Source organism: Vombatus ursinus, unplaced genomic scaffold (assembly GCF_900497805.2).
Source record: "Vombatus ursinus unplaced genomic scaffold, bare-nosed wombat genome assembly UNPS02014181.1, whole genome shotgun sequence".
Lineage (NCBI taxonomy): Eukaryota > Metazoa > Chordata > Mammalia > Diprotodontia > Vombatidae > Vombatus > Vombatus ursinus.
The window spans coordinates 287,796-305,169 of NW_020953959.1; the positions used below are offsets into that span (position 1 = coordinate 287,796).

At 47.1% G+C, this 17,374-nt stretch overlaps 1 protein-coding gene across 2 annotated transcripts; it reads left to right on the plus strand.

The window, feature by feature from the left end:
- The first annotated feature begins 4,623 nt into the window (after positions 1-4,623).
- Positions 4,624-16,745, plus strand: VAMP5 (vesicle associated membrane protein 5). 2 transcript variants are annotated; one of them, XM_027860461.1, is made up of 3 exons: positions 4,624-4,967; positions 15,475-15,612; positions 16,292-16,745. In XM_027860461.1, exons 1-3 carry the CDS (start codon positions 4,965-4,967, stop codon positions 16,439-16,441), a joined length of 291 nt encoding a protein of 96 aa, XP_027716262.1. In that variant the 5' UTR covers positions 4,624-4,964; the 3' UTR covers positions 16,442-16,745. The 2 variants fall into 2 exon arrangements, with proteins under 2 accessions (XP_027716262.1, XP_027716263.1); XM_027860462.1 differs by lacking the exon at positions 4,624-4,967 and adding an exon at positions 13,801-14,163.
- The last annotated feature ends 629 nt before the right edge of the window (positions 16,746-17,374 follow it).

Sequence of the window (17,374 nt, forward strand, 5' to 3'; positions counted from 1 at the left end):
GCCAGAAAGGACTGAACAACAATAACAGAGTCCTTACTCAGGGTCATACCATCAGGGGTGGGGCTTGAACCCACGTCCTTCTGGCTGTGGGCCCAGCTCTTCCTCCATTCTGGGGCAGTGTTTCTTCAGGGTCATAGGCTCATAGAATTAACAGGGGAAGGAGTGAAAGCCTCATTTTACAGAAGAGGAAACAGGCCCAGAGCAGTGAAGAGCTTTGTCCAAAATCACACAGTTAAGTAAGTGATAGAAGCGGGATTTGAACCCAGGTCCTCACTCAAAATCCAGCAATCTGAACTCTGATACCACTGTTGGGTTGGGAGCAGAAGCTGTAGGATTTTCTCTCTCTCGAGTTCCTAGGGATGTTTGGAGACCCTTAAGAATTCACCTTGCTGGGCAGCTAGGTGGCTCAGTGGATAGAGCACCAGCCCTGCAGTCAGGATGACCTGAGTTCAAATCAGGTCTCAGACCAGATACTTGACAATTACTAGCTGTGTGATCCTGGACGAGTCACTTAACCCCAATTGCCTTTAAAAAAAAAACGTACCTTTTAATGGTCTAAGACAGATTAGGTGGCTCATTGGATAGAACGCTGGGCTTGGGGTCAAGAAGACATGAGTTTGAATCCTGCCTCAGATACTTCCTGGGCAAGTGACTTAACCTACTTTCTTCATCTATAAAATGGGGTTAATAATAGCACTTACCTCGTAGGGACGTTATGAGAATCAAGTGAGATCTCATTAGCTATTAGTATTAATAGGGAAGCTAGGGGCACAGTGGTGGACAGAGCACTGGATCTGAAGGCAGGAAGATTCATCTTCCAGAGGTCAAAATCAGCTTCAGACACTTCCTAGCTGTGTGACCCTGGACAGGTCACTTCACTCTGCCTCAGTTTCCTCAACTGTAATATAAGCTGGAAAAGGAAATGGCAAACCACTCCAGTATCTTAGCCAAGAAAACCCCAAATGGGGTCACAGAGAGTTGGACATGACTGAAAATAACTCAACAACAACATTAATATTATTTTTATTCCTCCCCTGGCCTGAGACTCAGGCGAGCTCCCGTCCCAGGTGCCAGCACTGCCCTTCTCCAGCTGGAGCTCTCTCTCTGCCTTTGCTCCCCGGTCTCCAGCAGGGACCAGCAGAGAGGCCTTGGGTTTTTCTCCCGAGTTGGAGTAAGCGTTGTCTCCCCACTCAGTCTGTCACTGGGCTCATCTGTATCCCGGGACACGGCCCCCTACCTCCTTCCTTTGCCGGGGACAATGGGTCTCTGTGTCCTCTGGGCTGAGGTGCTGGGTCAGAGCCTGCCTGGGTCCTCTTTCTGACGCTGTGTCCTGTGAGCAGCTATGACTTCAGCGAGGGCCCAACCCCTCCATCCGTGGGCCTCGGCTTTCCTGTGCTGGAGTCAGCCTGCCTTCATTATTCATCCGGGGCCGGGTACAGTCAGTGTCACAGGACAGGCCCCCTACCTCCTTCCCTCCCTCTGGACAATGGCTTCTGTGTCTGCGGCCTCCTCTTCTCCCCACCCCCTGCCCCAGGTTGCCTCACTCATTGTTACCCTTCCCAGGGCCTCAGCCGGCCCCAGATGGGGTCTTGCTCTCTCTGCCCTCCCTTACAATAGTGTTTTTAGGGATGAATATAGATTTATATTTTTCTTTTGGAGGGTGAGAGCCTGAGCTCAGGACAGTCATAGGGCTGGGGCAGAGTCCGAGGGCCTTTGGCCCAGGCCTACTCTAACCTTGGGTCTTAGGTCATTATCGTCCAGTCCCCACCCCAATCAGATAATAGCTAAGCTTTCTGTAGCACTTTTAAGTATTCCAAAGCCTTAACTTCACAAAAGCCTTGTGAGATTTAGGGAAGAGGGGGAAGAGTGGGGGAAGGGTAGGGGTGGGGGCTGGGGCTTTTTAGTGGACTGGCTCAGTCTGATTCAACAATGTATTGTGGCTGTTCAAAAAGACTCATGATGTGATCTGAGGCTGCCCTGAACGAGTGGTGTCCAGAATTAGGGGGCTGTGCTCTGTTCTGCTCCAACCATACTAAGAGTACTGTTTTTAGTTCTGGGAACTACTTTTGAAGTGTGTGACCCTGAGCAAGTCATTTCACCCTGTTTGCCTCAGTTGCCTCATCTGTCAAATGAACTGGAGAAGGAAATGGCAAACCTCTCTAGCATCTTTGTCAAGAAAACCACAAATGGGGGCATGAAGAGTCAGACACTGCCGAAATGACTGAATAACACCACCAACCACTTTTTAAAAATCATTTCTTGGGGTAGCTAGGTGGCGCCTTGGAGTCAGGAGGACCCGAGTTCAAATACAGCCTCAGACACTTGACACTTACTAGCCGTGTGACCCTGGGCAAGTCGTTTAACCCCAATTGCCTCAGCAAAAAACAAAACAAAAAAAAATCAATTCTTTTGTTTTCATGGTTGTTATTCAGTTGTGTCCAACTCTTCATGACCCCGTGGATCATAGCACGCCAATATTGTCCCTGGGGTGTTCTTGGCAAAGATACTGGAGTGGCTGGCCATTTCCTTCTCCAGTGGATTAAGGCAAACACACATTAAATGACTTGCTGGTGAGGGTCTGAGGCTGAATTTGAACTGAGCTGCTCCTGACTCCAGGCCCAGTACTCTGTCCACTGAGTCACCTTTTTGTTGTTCAATCATTTCAATCATGTTCAACAATCCGTGACCCCATTTGGGGTTTTCTCGGCAGAGATACTAGAGTGATTTGCCATTTCCTTCTCCAACTCATTTTTACAGATGAGGAAACTGAGGCAAACAGGGTTAAGTGACTTACTAAGCTAATGGTGTCTGGGGTTGGATTTGAACTCAGATCTTCCCGACTCCCGGCCCAAGACTCTATCCACTATGCCACCTAGCTATAGTCATATCCAACTATTAATGAACACCCACACTCATACAAGCAAGAGCACACACACACACACACACACACACAGAGCCTTCTCTTATGTCAACAAAGGAAAGAAAAACCAATTTAGCAAAACCAACTAATCTACTGACTGGATCTCACAGTGTATGCAATATTCCACACCAGTAGTGTCCCATCTCTCAAAAGGAGAAAGGGAGGCATCAGCTTGCAGTCAGGAACCCCTGGGTTCAAGCCCTGCCTCTGACCCATACTCTCTGGTAACAGGGACAAATCACTTAGTTGGTGCCCTAGGCCACTCTTTGATGACTATGAATTATTGTTGCAAGGCCAATCTACCTGGGGAGTGAATGTGTCCTGGGGGTTCCCCATACTGACAAAATCACAAGGCATTATCAGACAACAGATCCTCCCAGGAGATCCAAGGGTCCTTGAGTTCATGTCTTATGAACATTGGTTGAAGTAACTAGTGATCTCTAGCCTGGAGAAGAGATTGCTCGTTGAAATCCTTCCACAGGCCCACAGTTTCCTAAGGCCCTCACTCATATTACTTTCTTTGTCTGTGTAATGTCTCCATTACACAGGCAGAAAAACTGAGGCATAGCTTGGGTTCTGCTCTGGCAATAGGAGTAGCAGAACCAAGCCCCTACCTAGGAACCCTGGGTCAGAATCCCAGAGGTGGGCAGTATGTTGAAGACTGCCTACTGCAACCTCCTACCTGAAACACATATCCTCTGTACATGGCCAGGGATAATAGATCATCCAGCTTCTACTTGAACTCTTCCTTTCACAGGGAACTCACTACCTTAGGGATGCTGAGTGAAGAAAGCCATCCTACTATCCATCCATGCAGGTCCTCACCTGTTCTCCAATATATAGTAGCCTTGTTCAAGAGTGCCAAAGGCACTGAGAGGTGCCTGGAGTCCCACAGCTGATGTGTCAGCGGAAGGGTTTTGACCCAAGGCTTTCTGACCAGGGCTGCCTCTCCAAGTCTTCCCTTTTCCAAGTCAAGGCCCCCAGTTCCTTCAACTCTTCCTCAAATGACATGGTATTCTGAGGCCCTCCCCCCCACCACCAGTCTGTTGCCTTCCTGTGGAACCAATCAATCAACAAGCATTTATTAAATGCCCACTCTATACTAGGCACTAGTGCTGGGCAAGGTGATACCCAAACGGACCCTCCCTTCCAGGAGCTTATCAGAGGAAAGAACAGATACACCTATCTGTAAATATTGGGTAAATAAAGAGCATCTTGTAGGAGGTGGCCTTTAGGCTAGGCTTGGAAAGGAGATTCCAAAGAGCCAGGAAACGAGGAAGGAGGGTCTTCCAGGCAAAGAGGGACAGCCTCTATCTCTGAAAAGGCATCGATGGAAACGGGAGGTGGAATGTTGTGTGTAAGGCCAGTGTATAAGGTTGAACCTTAGAATGTGAAGAGAGGAATGATACGGACATGTAATAGATCGGCTGGGAGAGGTAGGCTTTATCTGTCACACAAAAGACTTTTGTCTTTGATTCTAAGGGCAATAGGGAGGCAGCCACTCATTTCAGTTTGCCGTGATCCCGAAGCCTTGGCCACCGTGGTGGAAAAACGTGTCTAGTCAGGGTGCAGGACGATAGATCCTGCTCATGCCCTGCACCCAAGAAAGTCCAAACGTGCAGTCCGGTCATTGGCTCGTCTTGCTCTTCTTTGCTTCTTGGAAGCAGGCTGCGATGAAGGCTGGGAGGCTGAAGTGCGTCGGGGGAGGGGAGAGAACAAATCGGGGCGCACTCCGCAACCCTCGGGGGACTTTCGATTTCACTTTAGTCTCTTGAGCGGTCAAAGCGCCTCCCTGCCTCGCCTCGTCACCTCTGCCTGCCCCAGCCCAGGGGCTGCCAGGAGTCATGCTTCGCTCACCCCTGCCATCCGCCCGGCCCAGGAGGTGCCCCCCTTTCTGATCCTGGCTCCGCCTCTTCCCTCCTTCCTCCCAGTGTGTATCTAATCCCCCCCACCCCCCAAGCCTGCCTGTGCTGCCCCAGGCACCTCCCGGCCGGCGAGACACACAACCGGAACGCTAACGAGAGGAGAGAGGGACAGCGGCAGCATGGTGAGAGGGTCTGGCTTGGGGCTGGAGAGAGGGGCCGACAGCTGCGGGATGGGCCAGGGGAGGGGAGGTCCCGGAGGGGAAAGTGCTCTGCATGAGTGGGGCGGGTTGGGCCCCTACCTCCCACCCCCAGGCAGAGGAGAGCCGGGCTGATCGACGGGCGCAGGTGAGACCACGCTGGCATGCGCGCTCTCTGGGAGATCTTGGCCGCCCGGGGCGGGGAGTGGGCATCGTGGGGGAGGAGGCAGGAAGGATCACTTTTCAAGAGGAGCCAGGGGACTTTCCCAGACCCACGCAGAGCATAATGGGACCCAGGCGTCCCGCACAGAGCTTGTACTCATTGCCCCACCTAGCCCTCCTCCAGAGCCCCGGAATCCAGAGAATTGGCAGGTTCGGGGAGGTTATCTTGCCCCAACTAATCAGGGAGTGAGGTGCATAGAGGAAAGGGAAGGAGGAGGGGAGGGGACCTCCGGAGAGCAATGAAGACTTGAAGGAACCATGGTGGTGTTGGGGGGTAGGAACGGGGCAGAGGAGTGGGTAAGCACTAGAGCGAAGTGCAGGTTAGCCAGAGGAAAATCCCAAGGAAAACCCGGGAGATTATCTGAGCAGTCACCGATTATTTTTACCAACAGGCAGCCGAGTCAAGGCAAAGCAACAAGCATTTATTGAGCACTTACTGTGTATGCAACAAGGTATAGTGGTTAGAGCACTGGGCTTAGAGCTAGGAAGGTCTGGATTCAGATTCTAGCCTCTGACATTTAGTAGGTGTGTAGAAACAAGGGAATCACTTAACCTCTCTGAACATCAGACAATTTTGTAAGACTGTAAATCAAAGCTGGTTGCTCTCTGCATAGGTGGAGGGAGTTAGTGGACTAAGGGACCTTAAAGGGATCTAATCCCACTCCCTTATTTTACAGAATAAACAATCAAGGCCAAGAAAGGTTTGAAGTGACTTGTCCCAGGTCACTCAGCTAGTACAAAGCAGAGCTTAGGTCCTCCAGACACCCAAATTACTGTAGCACACTTCGTCACCGAGGGAATCAGAACTCCTTGATATAGCAATAGCTTATATTTATACAACACTTTTCATACTTCATTCCATTTAAATCACTTAACCTCTATCTGCCCCAGTTTCCTTAGCTGTAAAGTGAGATTAACAATGACACCTACTATTGTGAGGATCAAGTGAGATAATATTTTCAAGCACACAGTGCCTGGCACATAGTAGGCACTTTGATCAATGCTTGTTTCCTTCCTTCCATTTGATGTTCATAACAAGCCTGTGGGACAGGGATGGGGGTGGAGGCAAGTAATAATATTCTACTCATCTTAATAAATGAGGAAACCCAGGTTCAGGGAGGCTAAGTAGTTTACTTGTTCAAGATCATGCAAATACGAAGGTCCTTTGGCCCTGTCTCCTGCCCTTCCCTACTACCCACCCCTAACTCTCTTCTGGGAGGATGGAGCTGCCTCTTACTAAGAGGTTTGTTCAGTCTAGAATGAAAGCCAGAAATGGCTAGGAAGGGGATAAAGAGATCCCACTGAGGTTGCTGAGATACTGAAAACACTTCCAGCTCACAAACACTTTGTTGAAATGTCCCTCCACTTTGACCCCAAATTCCCCAGACTGCTTTCTTGGCTTGTACTCTTGAGCTGAAACCCTGTTACTGGGACACTAACAATTCTCACCAGCATCCCCCCCCTTCCCATCCCCCAAAGAGTGCTCCATGGAGAGTGTTGTGCCTGCCAGGAAATCATCTGGACTTTTTAAAGACTGCTTCAGAGGACAGAATGGGCAGAGATATGGATGTGGTGGTGGCTCTGAGGTTGAGGGCTTGGATGGCTCTGTCTCTGGGGACGGGGAGGCAGGAAGAGGAAAGAGAACAGGAAGATGGTGTCAGAGAGGGGGGCTAGGGCAGGAAATGGGGGATTCGGAGAAAGAGGCAGAGGTCGGGACCCTTGAACAAAGTTGTGCTGGTCCAACAACTGGGTAAAGGGAGGAGACCTGGGAGAAGGAAGAGTACTTGATACTCAAGAAGCCAGAGGGAGAATCAAAGATATAGTTCTGAGACAACGTCAGAGTCCTACAGGCAGGGTTATTCCCCTGCTTCTAGTCTAGTGGAATAGTCGCCCAATCAGTCAACAATCATTTATTAAGGACTTCTTACGTGCCAGGCAGTGTGCTTGTCCTAGGTAGACAGAGAAAGAAAAAGAGTAGTTCTTGCTCTCAAGGAACTTACATTCTAATGTGAAAGACAAACATGAATTAGCTAGGTACAAACAGGATATATGCAAGGTAATGGAAAGTAATAGTAGTCAATCAGCATTTATTGAGAACCTACTTTGTGCCAGGAACTGTACTAAGAGCTAGGGATACAAAGACAGCAAAAATATGGTCTCAACCCTCAAGTAGCTCACAATCTAATGGAGAGTGGAGGAGGCAGAGTGCAAATAACTGTGTAGAAACAAGATATATAAAGGATAAATTGGAATAACCTCAGAGAGAAAGAACTAATGTTAAGAAGGACTGAGAAAGACAGGAGGTAGGACTTTAGATGAGACTGGAAGAAAGCCAGGGAAGTCTAGAAGCAGAGACAGAAGGGAGACATTAACAGACGTGGAAAACAGCCAAGGAAAATGCAGAGGAGGTGGAGTCTTGTGTGAGGACCAGCAAGGAAGCAGGCATCACTTATATCACATATTATATGAAGAAGATAGGGTACAGAAAGACTGGGAAGGTAGGAAGGGGGCAGGTTATGAAGGACTTTGAAAGCCAAACAAAGTTTTATATTTGATCCTAGAGGCAATAAGGGGGGACTGGAATTTACTGAATAGGAGAGTGACTGGGTCAGACCTGTCCTTTGGATGGATCATCTTTGACAACTGAGGATAAGCTGGGTTGGAGATGTAGGGAGATCGACCAGGAAGCTATTACAAGGCATGGAGTGATTCAGAGCTGTACCAGGGTGGTGGCAGTGTCAGAGGCGAGAAGGGGTGGGGGCAGGGTATATGTGTGAGAGAAAGAGAGAGAGAGAGAGAGAGAGAAAGAGAGAGAGAGAGAAAGAGAGAGAGAGAGAGAGAGAGAGAGAGAGAGAGAGAGAGAGAGAGAGAGAGATGTCGGGCAGGTAGAATGGGATAGGACTTGGCAATAGATGAGAGGTGAGAGAGAATGAAGAGTCTAGGATGACATCTGGGATATCTCCGAGGGAAGACTGCTGCTCCTGTTCACAAGTGGGTCTGAATCTGGTCATCCTCTCTCAGGAAGGGTCAATGAAGGTGCGACGAAGTGCTGTGGAGTAATAGAAAGAGTGTGAGGAGAGACCTGGCATCACATCCCATCTCTGACTCTTACTAGCTGTGCAAAACATTTAACCTCTCTAGGTTTCTTTCCCACCTGCAAAATATCTGTAGTATCTACCTTCCAGGCTCATTCTGAGGCTCCAGTGCCATAAGGTATACCTAGAAAGTGCATTTTAAATTTTGAAGAACTCTGTAAGTGTCAGTTGATACTATTCCTTAAACATTGCTTTCCTCAATCTACTCTTCCCTTGAGAAGCCTTCAAATTCTCCTTCTTCCTCCCCCTTCAAGCCTAAATTCCTCTCTCTGGCTTTCAAATACTTCAAAAATTGGCCCTCCTCTACCTTTCTGGTTTCATCTCCCATTCCTGGACAGCTCCTCTCCTTTTAGAGGGGCTGCCTACTACTCGGACTCCAACCACGGGGCCTTCCTACATACGGGTGCCCTGGCTGGAATGTCCTTCCTCCTCCTCCCTGCCCATCCACTCTTTAGACTTCGGTCAAATCCCACCCAACTGCCAAGCCCAGTTCTCATTAATCTGGAAACTCCCTCTACATTCTCTGGCTTTCAAAACACAATGTAGTGCTTAATTAATTCTTTATTGCTTTGCATTTAGATCAGCTGATTCCTTTGCGTTTGTCTTACTTAATTGTGCCTTTAACAGGCTGGATCTTACACTTTCTCCCTTTTCTTCACATTACCTAGCACAGTGAAGGACTAAATTCAGTTCAATAAACAGGAAAATGCTTAATTCCTGCTTGCAAGTGGTTGTACTAGTTGATGATGAAACAAAGACAAAAACTAAAGAAGTCTTGCCTTCAGGGAGTTTACATTCTCCTGGGTGCTGGGGGGAATATGTCATAGACAAGAGAAAGAACTGCAAAATGTTTACAAAGTCATTTTAAAAAGTTTCTATTGCAATTTTTTAGTTTTATTCACCTCTGTTTCAAAATATAGACCTCCTTCTTCCCTCCCCAGAGAGCTAGATTCTTCTTATCCTTTTGATTTAAAAACAACATTGAATGGAAACTGAGGAACAGAGCAGGGAAAAGGAGCAGCAAGGCAGGGACTGAACTTGGGTCCTTTCCCTTGGCTGCTCTGCAGGGTAGGAATTCTGTTATCCTCCGAGCTACCTTCTCGTCCCCTGAAATCCCTACACAGAGTCTGGTCCTTAAAATTAGGCACAGATTTGATCCCAGAGGCTCATAAAGTAGGAAACAATAATAGAAAGCAGCATTGAAAGGAAAGAGTGTCAGGTGTGGTGTCAGAGGACCTGTTGGCCACTTAATTAACTTTATGACCATTTCAAGCAAACCCCTTCCCCTCTCTGGGACTCTTTTTTTCACCTATAAGACAAAACAAGAGGGTTGAACTGGGTTGTGTCCAGCTCTAATTGTGTGAGCCTAGCATGGGCTTATAGGAGGGAAAGTGAGCTGGGAACACAGCTGTGTGATAAAGGAATCACTTTATAAAAATAGCCCCTCCTAAATTATAGGCAGAGTCAACTCTTAGCCGTCTCAGAGAGGCACAGGGAGCAGATGGGGTGGGGGCAGCTAACACCATTTAGGAAGGACAACGATAAGCCGGATGGGGTCCACCAGCATGGTGAAGGGCCTTGGGATCATGCCACATAAGGATCATTGGAAGGAAATGGCTCCATTTTGAGTCAGAGAGAAGACTTGGAGGGGAGGGAGAGGGACTCCGTAGCTGACCACTATTTAAAGGATTTTTAAGTGGCAGACAGAAGAGACTTGTTCTTTCTCACCCCAGAGAACAGACCTAAGAACAATGGGTGGAAGTGGAAAAGAGGCAGATTTAGTCTTGATGTAAGGAGAGACTTCCTACCAATTAGCGCTGTCCCAAAACGGAATTGGCTGCTCGAAGAAGTGAGGGGTTCCAGTTTACTAGTTCTCTTAAAGCAAAAGCTGGATGGCGACTTGTTGGGTAGTTAAAGGTTAGATTAGATGGCTTTGAAAGCCCTTCCAACTCTGATTCTGTGATTTGTGCTGCCGTGACCTTTGGTTTGTCACTGAACCTTTCTGAAACTCAGTTTCCCCCTCTGAAAATGAGGTTGGATGAGATCTTCTCTAAGGTTCCTTCCAATTCTTCCAAGTCACAAGAGCATAGATTTAGAACTAGATTCCCATTTTACATATGAGGAAACTGAGGCCCAGTCAGGTTAAGTGACTTTCCATACAGGTCACACAGATCAGGTAAAAATCATCAGAGGTGGGATTTGAACCCAGGTCTTTTGATTTATCCTGAAATTTGATACAAATAGGTACAAAAACCAGATTCCAAAAATGAATGATGAGCTTACAATAAAGCTCTTCCTCAGGAGAAAGTAGCAAATGGTTTCATTTCCCCATTCTGGCTTCTGCTCTTCCCTGTACTCTGCCCTGGTGCTCACCCCAAACCTCCCCTGGGCGTATTTCCATTCCCTAGTTCTAAAACTCAGACCGATAGAATTCATACCTTAGAAAAACTCTACCAACTTTTAAAAAATAGCTTGTGCTTTAATATTAAATTATTTTTCAAAGGCCTTTCCAAATAGCTCATCATGAGCTGGAGAAACAGAGATAATAAAGTATCAACGAATTATTTTTTAGACTTTTAAAAGAATCTGTTTCTGTAAACTGAGGGATATAGAGAACTCCAGGTATAGGAATTCCTTCCTCCAATTCGACTGGGCAGATTTGTCTTTAACAGAGCCTTAGTTGTTCTGGCTTCTAATTGGTTAAATAACTTGGCTCTGGTCACTCAGCCAGTGATGCTATAGGCAAGAGTTGACACAGGTTATCTTAACTGCAAAACAGGAGTCAAGATTAAACATCTATCTAATATTTCCATGTTGTTATTCCATCATGTCTGACTCTCCATGACCCCATTTTGGGGTTTTCTTGGCAGAGATACTGGGGTGGTTTGCCATTTCCTTCTCCAGCTCATTTTACAGATGAGGAAACTGAGGCAAACAGGGTTAAGTAACTTGTCCAGAATCCCACAGCTATTAATCATCTGAGGCTGGATTTGAATTAATAATATGTGCGTATGTAAATATGTATATAAATATGTATGTGTATATATATACACATATACATATACATATATAGAGGCGGGGCTTAAGAAATACTTGGGTTGAGTTATAAGCTGATAGAAGGGAATAAGCATTTATTAAAGTGCTTACTGTGTGCCAGGCACTCTGCTATCAATTTACAAATATTACCTCATTTAATCCTCACAATTACCCTGACAGGTAGGTGCTATTATTATCCCTACTGAAGGTTGAAGAAACTGAGGCAAGTAGAGGTTAAGTGACTTGCCCAAGGTCACACAAGCTTCTGAGGTCATATTTTAACTCAGGTCTTCCTGATGCCAGGTTCAGAGTTCTATCTACTTCACCACCTAGCTGCCTCAACATGTCCTCAGAGCACATCCCTGACCTCAGGGAGCTTGAAATCTTATCAGCATAATAGTGACCAATAATATACATTCACATGACATTTTTAAGGTTCTAAAGTCCTTTACGCCCTTGGTGAAGGAGGCATAGGCATGATCCCCCATGTTAAAGAAGAGAGAGTTGACTCAGAGAGGTCTGTTGACTTGCTCAAAGTCACACAGCCAGTAAGTTCAGAGCTGCCACTCAACTTAGTACTTGTTTCTGATTTTTTCTTTGGCACTGTGCTGGACTTCCCATCCCTGACACCACAGAGTCGAGAAGAGAAGCAGAGTGCAGGAAAAAGAGAAACAGATTGGACCTGAAGTCAGGCAGACCTGAGGTCAAATCTAGCCTCAGACACTCACTAGCTGACACCTAACCTGCCTCAGTTTCTTCATCTACAAAATGGGGATGATCATAGCAGCAATTATTGGTTGCTGTGAAGATCAAATGAGACTTCCCCCCCAGAGTCAGTGTAGCAAATATTTTTAATCACTTAAAAAAAAACCCAACAACCCCAAATTCATAAATTAGCTCAGGAAGAGGTTTCCCTAGAGAAAATAGAAATTAAACTTGGCTTTTCTTTCTGTTACAATATACAATTTTTTTCCCTCATGAATTAGGTACCTTGCAGATATTAATAAATAGCATTTATATATCACTTTAACATTTGCAAGGCACTTTACATACATTATCTCATTTGAGCCTTGTGCTACCCTGCAGGTGTTATTCAAACGAGGTATTTTTTCAAGTGCTTTGCAATCCTAAAACACCACACCAATGCTAGCTATCATTATTCTCCTTCCTACTTGGGTGACCTGGGACAAGTCACTTTCCTTCCTTCTCTTGATGAGGATGGGATTTCTCATCTGCAAAACTGAGAGGAGGCTGACTAGAACTGGACCCTTCCAGTTCTAAGCTTATGAGAGGGTGTCACACGCGAATCGAATTGGGAAAAAACCAGAAGTACAACGCATAGCACAACTGAGACGTGTTCTGGACGGTCAGTCAGGAAGGGGCTTTTGGGAAGGCGCCACCAGTGGGGTGAGACTGGAAAAACTGCTTTTCAGTCAGACAGTCCGTCTGTCGGTGAGAGGGCACTCTGCTCAGAGCTGACTGTAACTGATCAGATTCACGTTAGCCAAGGCACAGAAGCTTTCCCAGAGCCCGCCCTTTGCTATCTAGCTCCCTCCTTTTCCTCCAATGCTTTCTATTCTATAACACTTTCTAGATTAGGGTTTTTTCCTACTACTCATAAAAATAGTATCTTAGTTTTAGGAGTAACAAAGTACTTTTCTAACCATAACCCTGGGAGATAGGTACCTATTTCATTTTAATACCTATTTCATTAATGAGTCAGTAGTCAATTAACATTTATTAAGCTCCTACTATATGCTAAACACTAATGAGAAAACATTCAGAGAAGTAGAGCAACATGTCCAAGGCTACAGAGCTTATTGGAGCAAGAGTTGGAACCATGGAGGACAGCTAGATGGTTCAGTGCATAGAGTGCTGCCCTGGGGTCAGGAAGACACGTCTTTCTGAGTTCAAAACTAGCATGAGACACTTACTAGCTGTGTGACCCTGGGCAAATCACTTAACCCTGTTTACCTCAGTTCCCTCATTTGTCAAATAAGCTGGAGAAGGAAATGACAAACCACTCCAGAGTCTTTGCCAAGAAAACTCCAAATGGGGTCATGAAAAGTGGGACATGAATGAATAATAACAAAAAGAACCCAGGGTTTCTTCTACTGACTCAGCATCCAAGGCTCTTTCCATCCTCCGGTGCATGGTCCCTCTGCCTACAAACATCCTTCTTCCCTCTGGCTTCTGAGTCTTGGGTCACTCCTGTTCTCAGTCTCTAGTCCAGCCCTCTCAAATCAACATTCTTCTATTGGTCAGTCTGCCAACTCAAGCTACAAAAAATCTACTTTGGTCCAGGTGAGCTCACCCACAGCCCTGGCCAGGGGGAGGGAAGTCTGTGGTTTTCCTAAGAGTAAAGGAAAGCTTTAATCTTCCCTAAGAGTATGGGCGGGACAGGAGACAGAACTGGTCTGGCAGGTCTCAGACCTTAAAAGAGAAAGCTGAGTTCTCCTTGTTCTCAGCCTTACATATCAGCATCCTTTCTGGCCGCTCAGCTTTCGGATGGTGTCTGTCCTCATCTTTGTTCTCTGTTGTGAAAGCCACAGTCCAGCCAGGGTTCAAGTGCCCTGGGCAGAAAGACTCTCCCTCCATTTAACACGAGGAGAAGAAGCCTGTGGACTGGAAGGACCACTCCCAAGGCAGGTGGAGGACTGCTAGAGATATCAGACTGGATCGGGAGTATGGACACCTGTGGTTTGGTCTCTGCTCTGCTAGTGAAGAAACTAACACGCCTTGGAAAGCTGCCAATCAGCTGTCCTACAGATTGACTTAGCACCCTTTGAAGATCACTTCTGAATATTGGCTGACTTTCCCATTAGAATGTAAGCTCCTTGAGGGAAGAGGCTGTCTTTCTCTCCAGAAGCTCTTAGCACAATGCTTAGCTCACAGTAAGCCCTTGATCGAAATGTCTTTCTTTCTTTCCTTCATTTACTCCTCATTGTCTGACATGGCCACCACCCTGATGCCCGCCAGTGTCACCCCACACCTGGACTTGTGCAATAGCCTGAGGCTGGGGGGGTCTTTCTGCCTCAAGTCTCTCCCCACTCCCGTCCTGACCTCCCTGGCTTCCTTCAAGATTCAGCTTCAATCCAAGCTTCCCTCACCATTTCACTCCTTCTTTCACTCATTCCCTCTGAGATTACTTCCCATTTACACTGTATGTATTTTCTATGTGCCTTATGTATACATAGGTATTTGATGCTGTTTTCCGCTTTAGAAAGTGAGTTTTCTGAGGGTAGGGACATAGTAAGTGCTTTTTAATAAATGCTTGTTGACTGATGGACTGACCCTGGGCAAATCATTTCCCTTCAATGGCTTAGTCTCCTCCCTAAAATGATAGTGTTGGCTTATAATGACTCATCTTGGTCCCATGAAACAAGATGATAAACCACACCTCCTTTCATTTGGTAGATAGGTGGAGGAAGATGAATGTGGAATGTTGTCGGTGCTGTTAGTCATGGGCACCAAGTTGGCTGGTTTTGCTTAAACTTTTTTCTTTGTTGCAAGGGAGGATTTTATGGTGGTGGAGGTGGGGTGCCAGATTGGAAAGTGACCTCACTCAGTGCAAGAACAAAAGGCATTGGTAAAACTCTAAGGGAAGATAGAAGGGAAAGAAGTAAAGAAAGAGAAAGGGAGGAAGGAACATGAGAGTAATGGACTCAGTGACCGGAGGGTTTCTTTCAGATCTCAAGGCTATACTCTTTTTCGCTGAATACCACACCCGTTTGGGGAGTTCTTTTCCTCATCTCTCAAATTAGGAATTAAACTAGATTATCTCTAAATTATCTTAGAGGTTGTCTAAGGTGAGGGAAGACAAGTCTAGAGGGGGAGGAGACTGGTACTATCCTGAACCACCTTCCAATGTGATACAATAGAGAGTGAGATGACTTCAGTCAGAGAACACTGGTTCAAATGCTGCCTCTGTCACTCATCCCTGTGTGGCCTTGGGCAAGTTGCTTAGCCTATCTGGGCCATCATTTCCTTAATGGAAAGATTAGGGGGGTGGATTAGTTAGATTCTTTCCAGCTCAAAATCTATGAACTTGTCATATACCTCCACCAAAATGGAAGGAGCAGGGGAAGGATGGTCTCTGAGGCTCAATGACATGATTTAACTTTGGCCTTGGTGTCCAGGCAGGGAAGGACCTGGAGAGATGCCAACGGCAGGCAGACGAAGTGACTGAAATCATGCTGAACAATTTTGAACGGGTCCTGGAAAGGGATGGCAAACTAGCCGAGCTGGAGCAGCGATCCGACCAGCTCCTTGATATGGTATGAGGAGGAAGTGGGGCTGGGATGGGAGAGAGGGAACAGGGAACAGGAGGGAGGGGCAGGAGGAATGTGGCTGAGATGGTGAGATAGGAGCATGATGGGACCTGAGTGAGGGAAGCACTCAGGGCCAGGCCAGCGGTGTGTACGGGGCACAGGGTGCTCCCTAGAGTAGGAAGATGATGGGAAAGAACACCAATGTCTTTGCAGACATTTTGCTGGGGTTACCTGCAGCCCTCGGGTTTTCCAAAGGCAGAGAAGGGAAGTCAAAGACAGAACATGAAAGGAGATTCTTTGGCTTCTTAAGTCAAAGGGGACACAAGAAACCAAGGGTCAAGGGCCAATAGGCCCTTGTTGTATTGTAGTGGAGAGAGCATTGGGCCTGGAGTCAAGAAGACTCAAGCTCAAATCCAACTTGCTGGTGACCCTGGGCAAGTCACCTCTGTCTGCCTCAGTTTTCTCACCTGTAAAATGAGAGGTTTGGACAACATGGCCTTTGAGGCACCTTATGGATTTAGATCCATGATTCTCCATGAGGGAGGAATTCAGGAATTAGGTGAGAGCTGCTGGGGATAAAGGCTACAAAGAGAACTGTGAAGAGGCTGGCCTGGATAATCTCTCAGGCCCCTGTCCCGGGTGCTGGGATCCTGCCTTAAGCTTCTTTCTCTATCCGTCATTACAGAGCTCCGCCTTCAGCAAGACGACCAAGACGCTGGCCCAGAAGAAGCGCTGGGAGAACATCCGATGGCGAGTGATCCTGGGCCTGGTCATTGGTGCTTTAGCGTTAGTCCTTCTCATCACGCTGCTCGCCATCTTCATTCCCCGGGAGTGAGCCTTGGCCACAGGGTAGGGGGATTCATCCAAGGCCGGGAGACTGTGCCAGAACTTGGGGAGAGAGAGGCCAACCCCACCCTCCCCACTGAGCCTCATGTGCCACTGGGGCCTGAGAACCATGGATGGTGATGGAGTTGGAAAAACTCTGGGGATGTTTCATGGGTGGACTTGACTCCACCCCACGCACTGTTACTAGACATTGATGCCTTGAGTCTTGCTGATCCTGAGCCCGACAGGGTCCAAGCTATTGCTGCCCCACTGCTGGACCCTACAGAGCTCAGTAAATACCACTATCGGGTAAACAGTCTCGTTTCTGTGTGAAAGGTTCAGAGTAGGGTCCCTTCTTGTTCTCCACCCAGGGTGGGCCATACCCTGATTAGGAAGTCCACTGCCTCCAAGCCCACATCCCCAAGGGACAAATTGGCTCTCCAAATTAGATGGCCTTTTCTTAGAGAATGCCCAAGGACATTGGACTTGGAGTCAGGAAAGCCCAGAGTTCAAATTCTGTCTTAGACGTACTGGACGAGTCACTTAATATCTCTGGGCCTCAGTTTCCTTACCCATAAAAATGAAAGCGTTGACTGAATGGCCGCTAAGGTACTGTCCAGCTCCAAATCTGGAAACCTAACGGTCCATCTCAGCTTGTCAATTTCCCATGTCCCAGGATTTCTGCTTTGTGCTTCAGAGGCAACCCTGTCTCGAGGGTACTTGGAGGGTATGCTCTGGTTCGATACATAGCACAGAGTTCCCTGTGGCACCCCAAAAGTTTATATTCCAAGACCTTAAGACACAATCCTTCCTCCTTTCCGAGCTCCTGTTGCTATGTGTTAGTGCCTTCTGAGAACATGAGGATGATGGCAGTCAGTTTCTTCCTTGGGGAAGTTCTAGATCTCAGCTCTAGAAAGAAGCTCAGGAATCATGTAGTCCAACT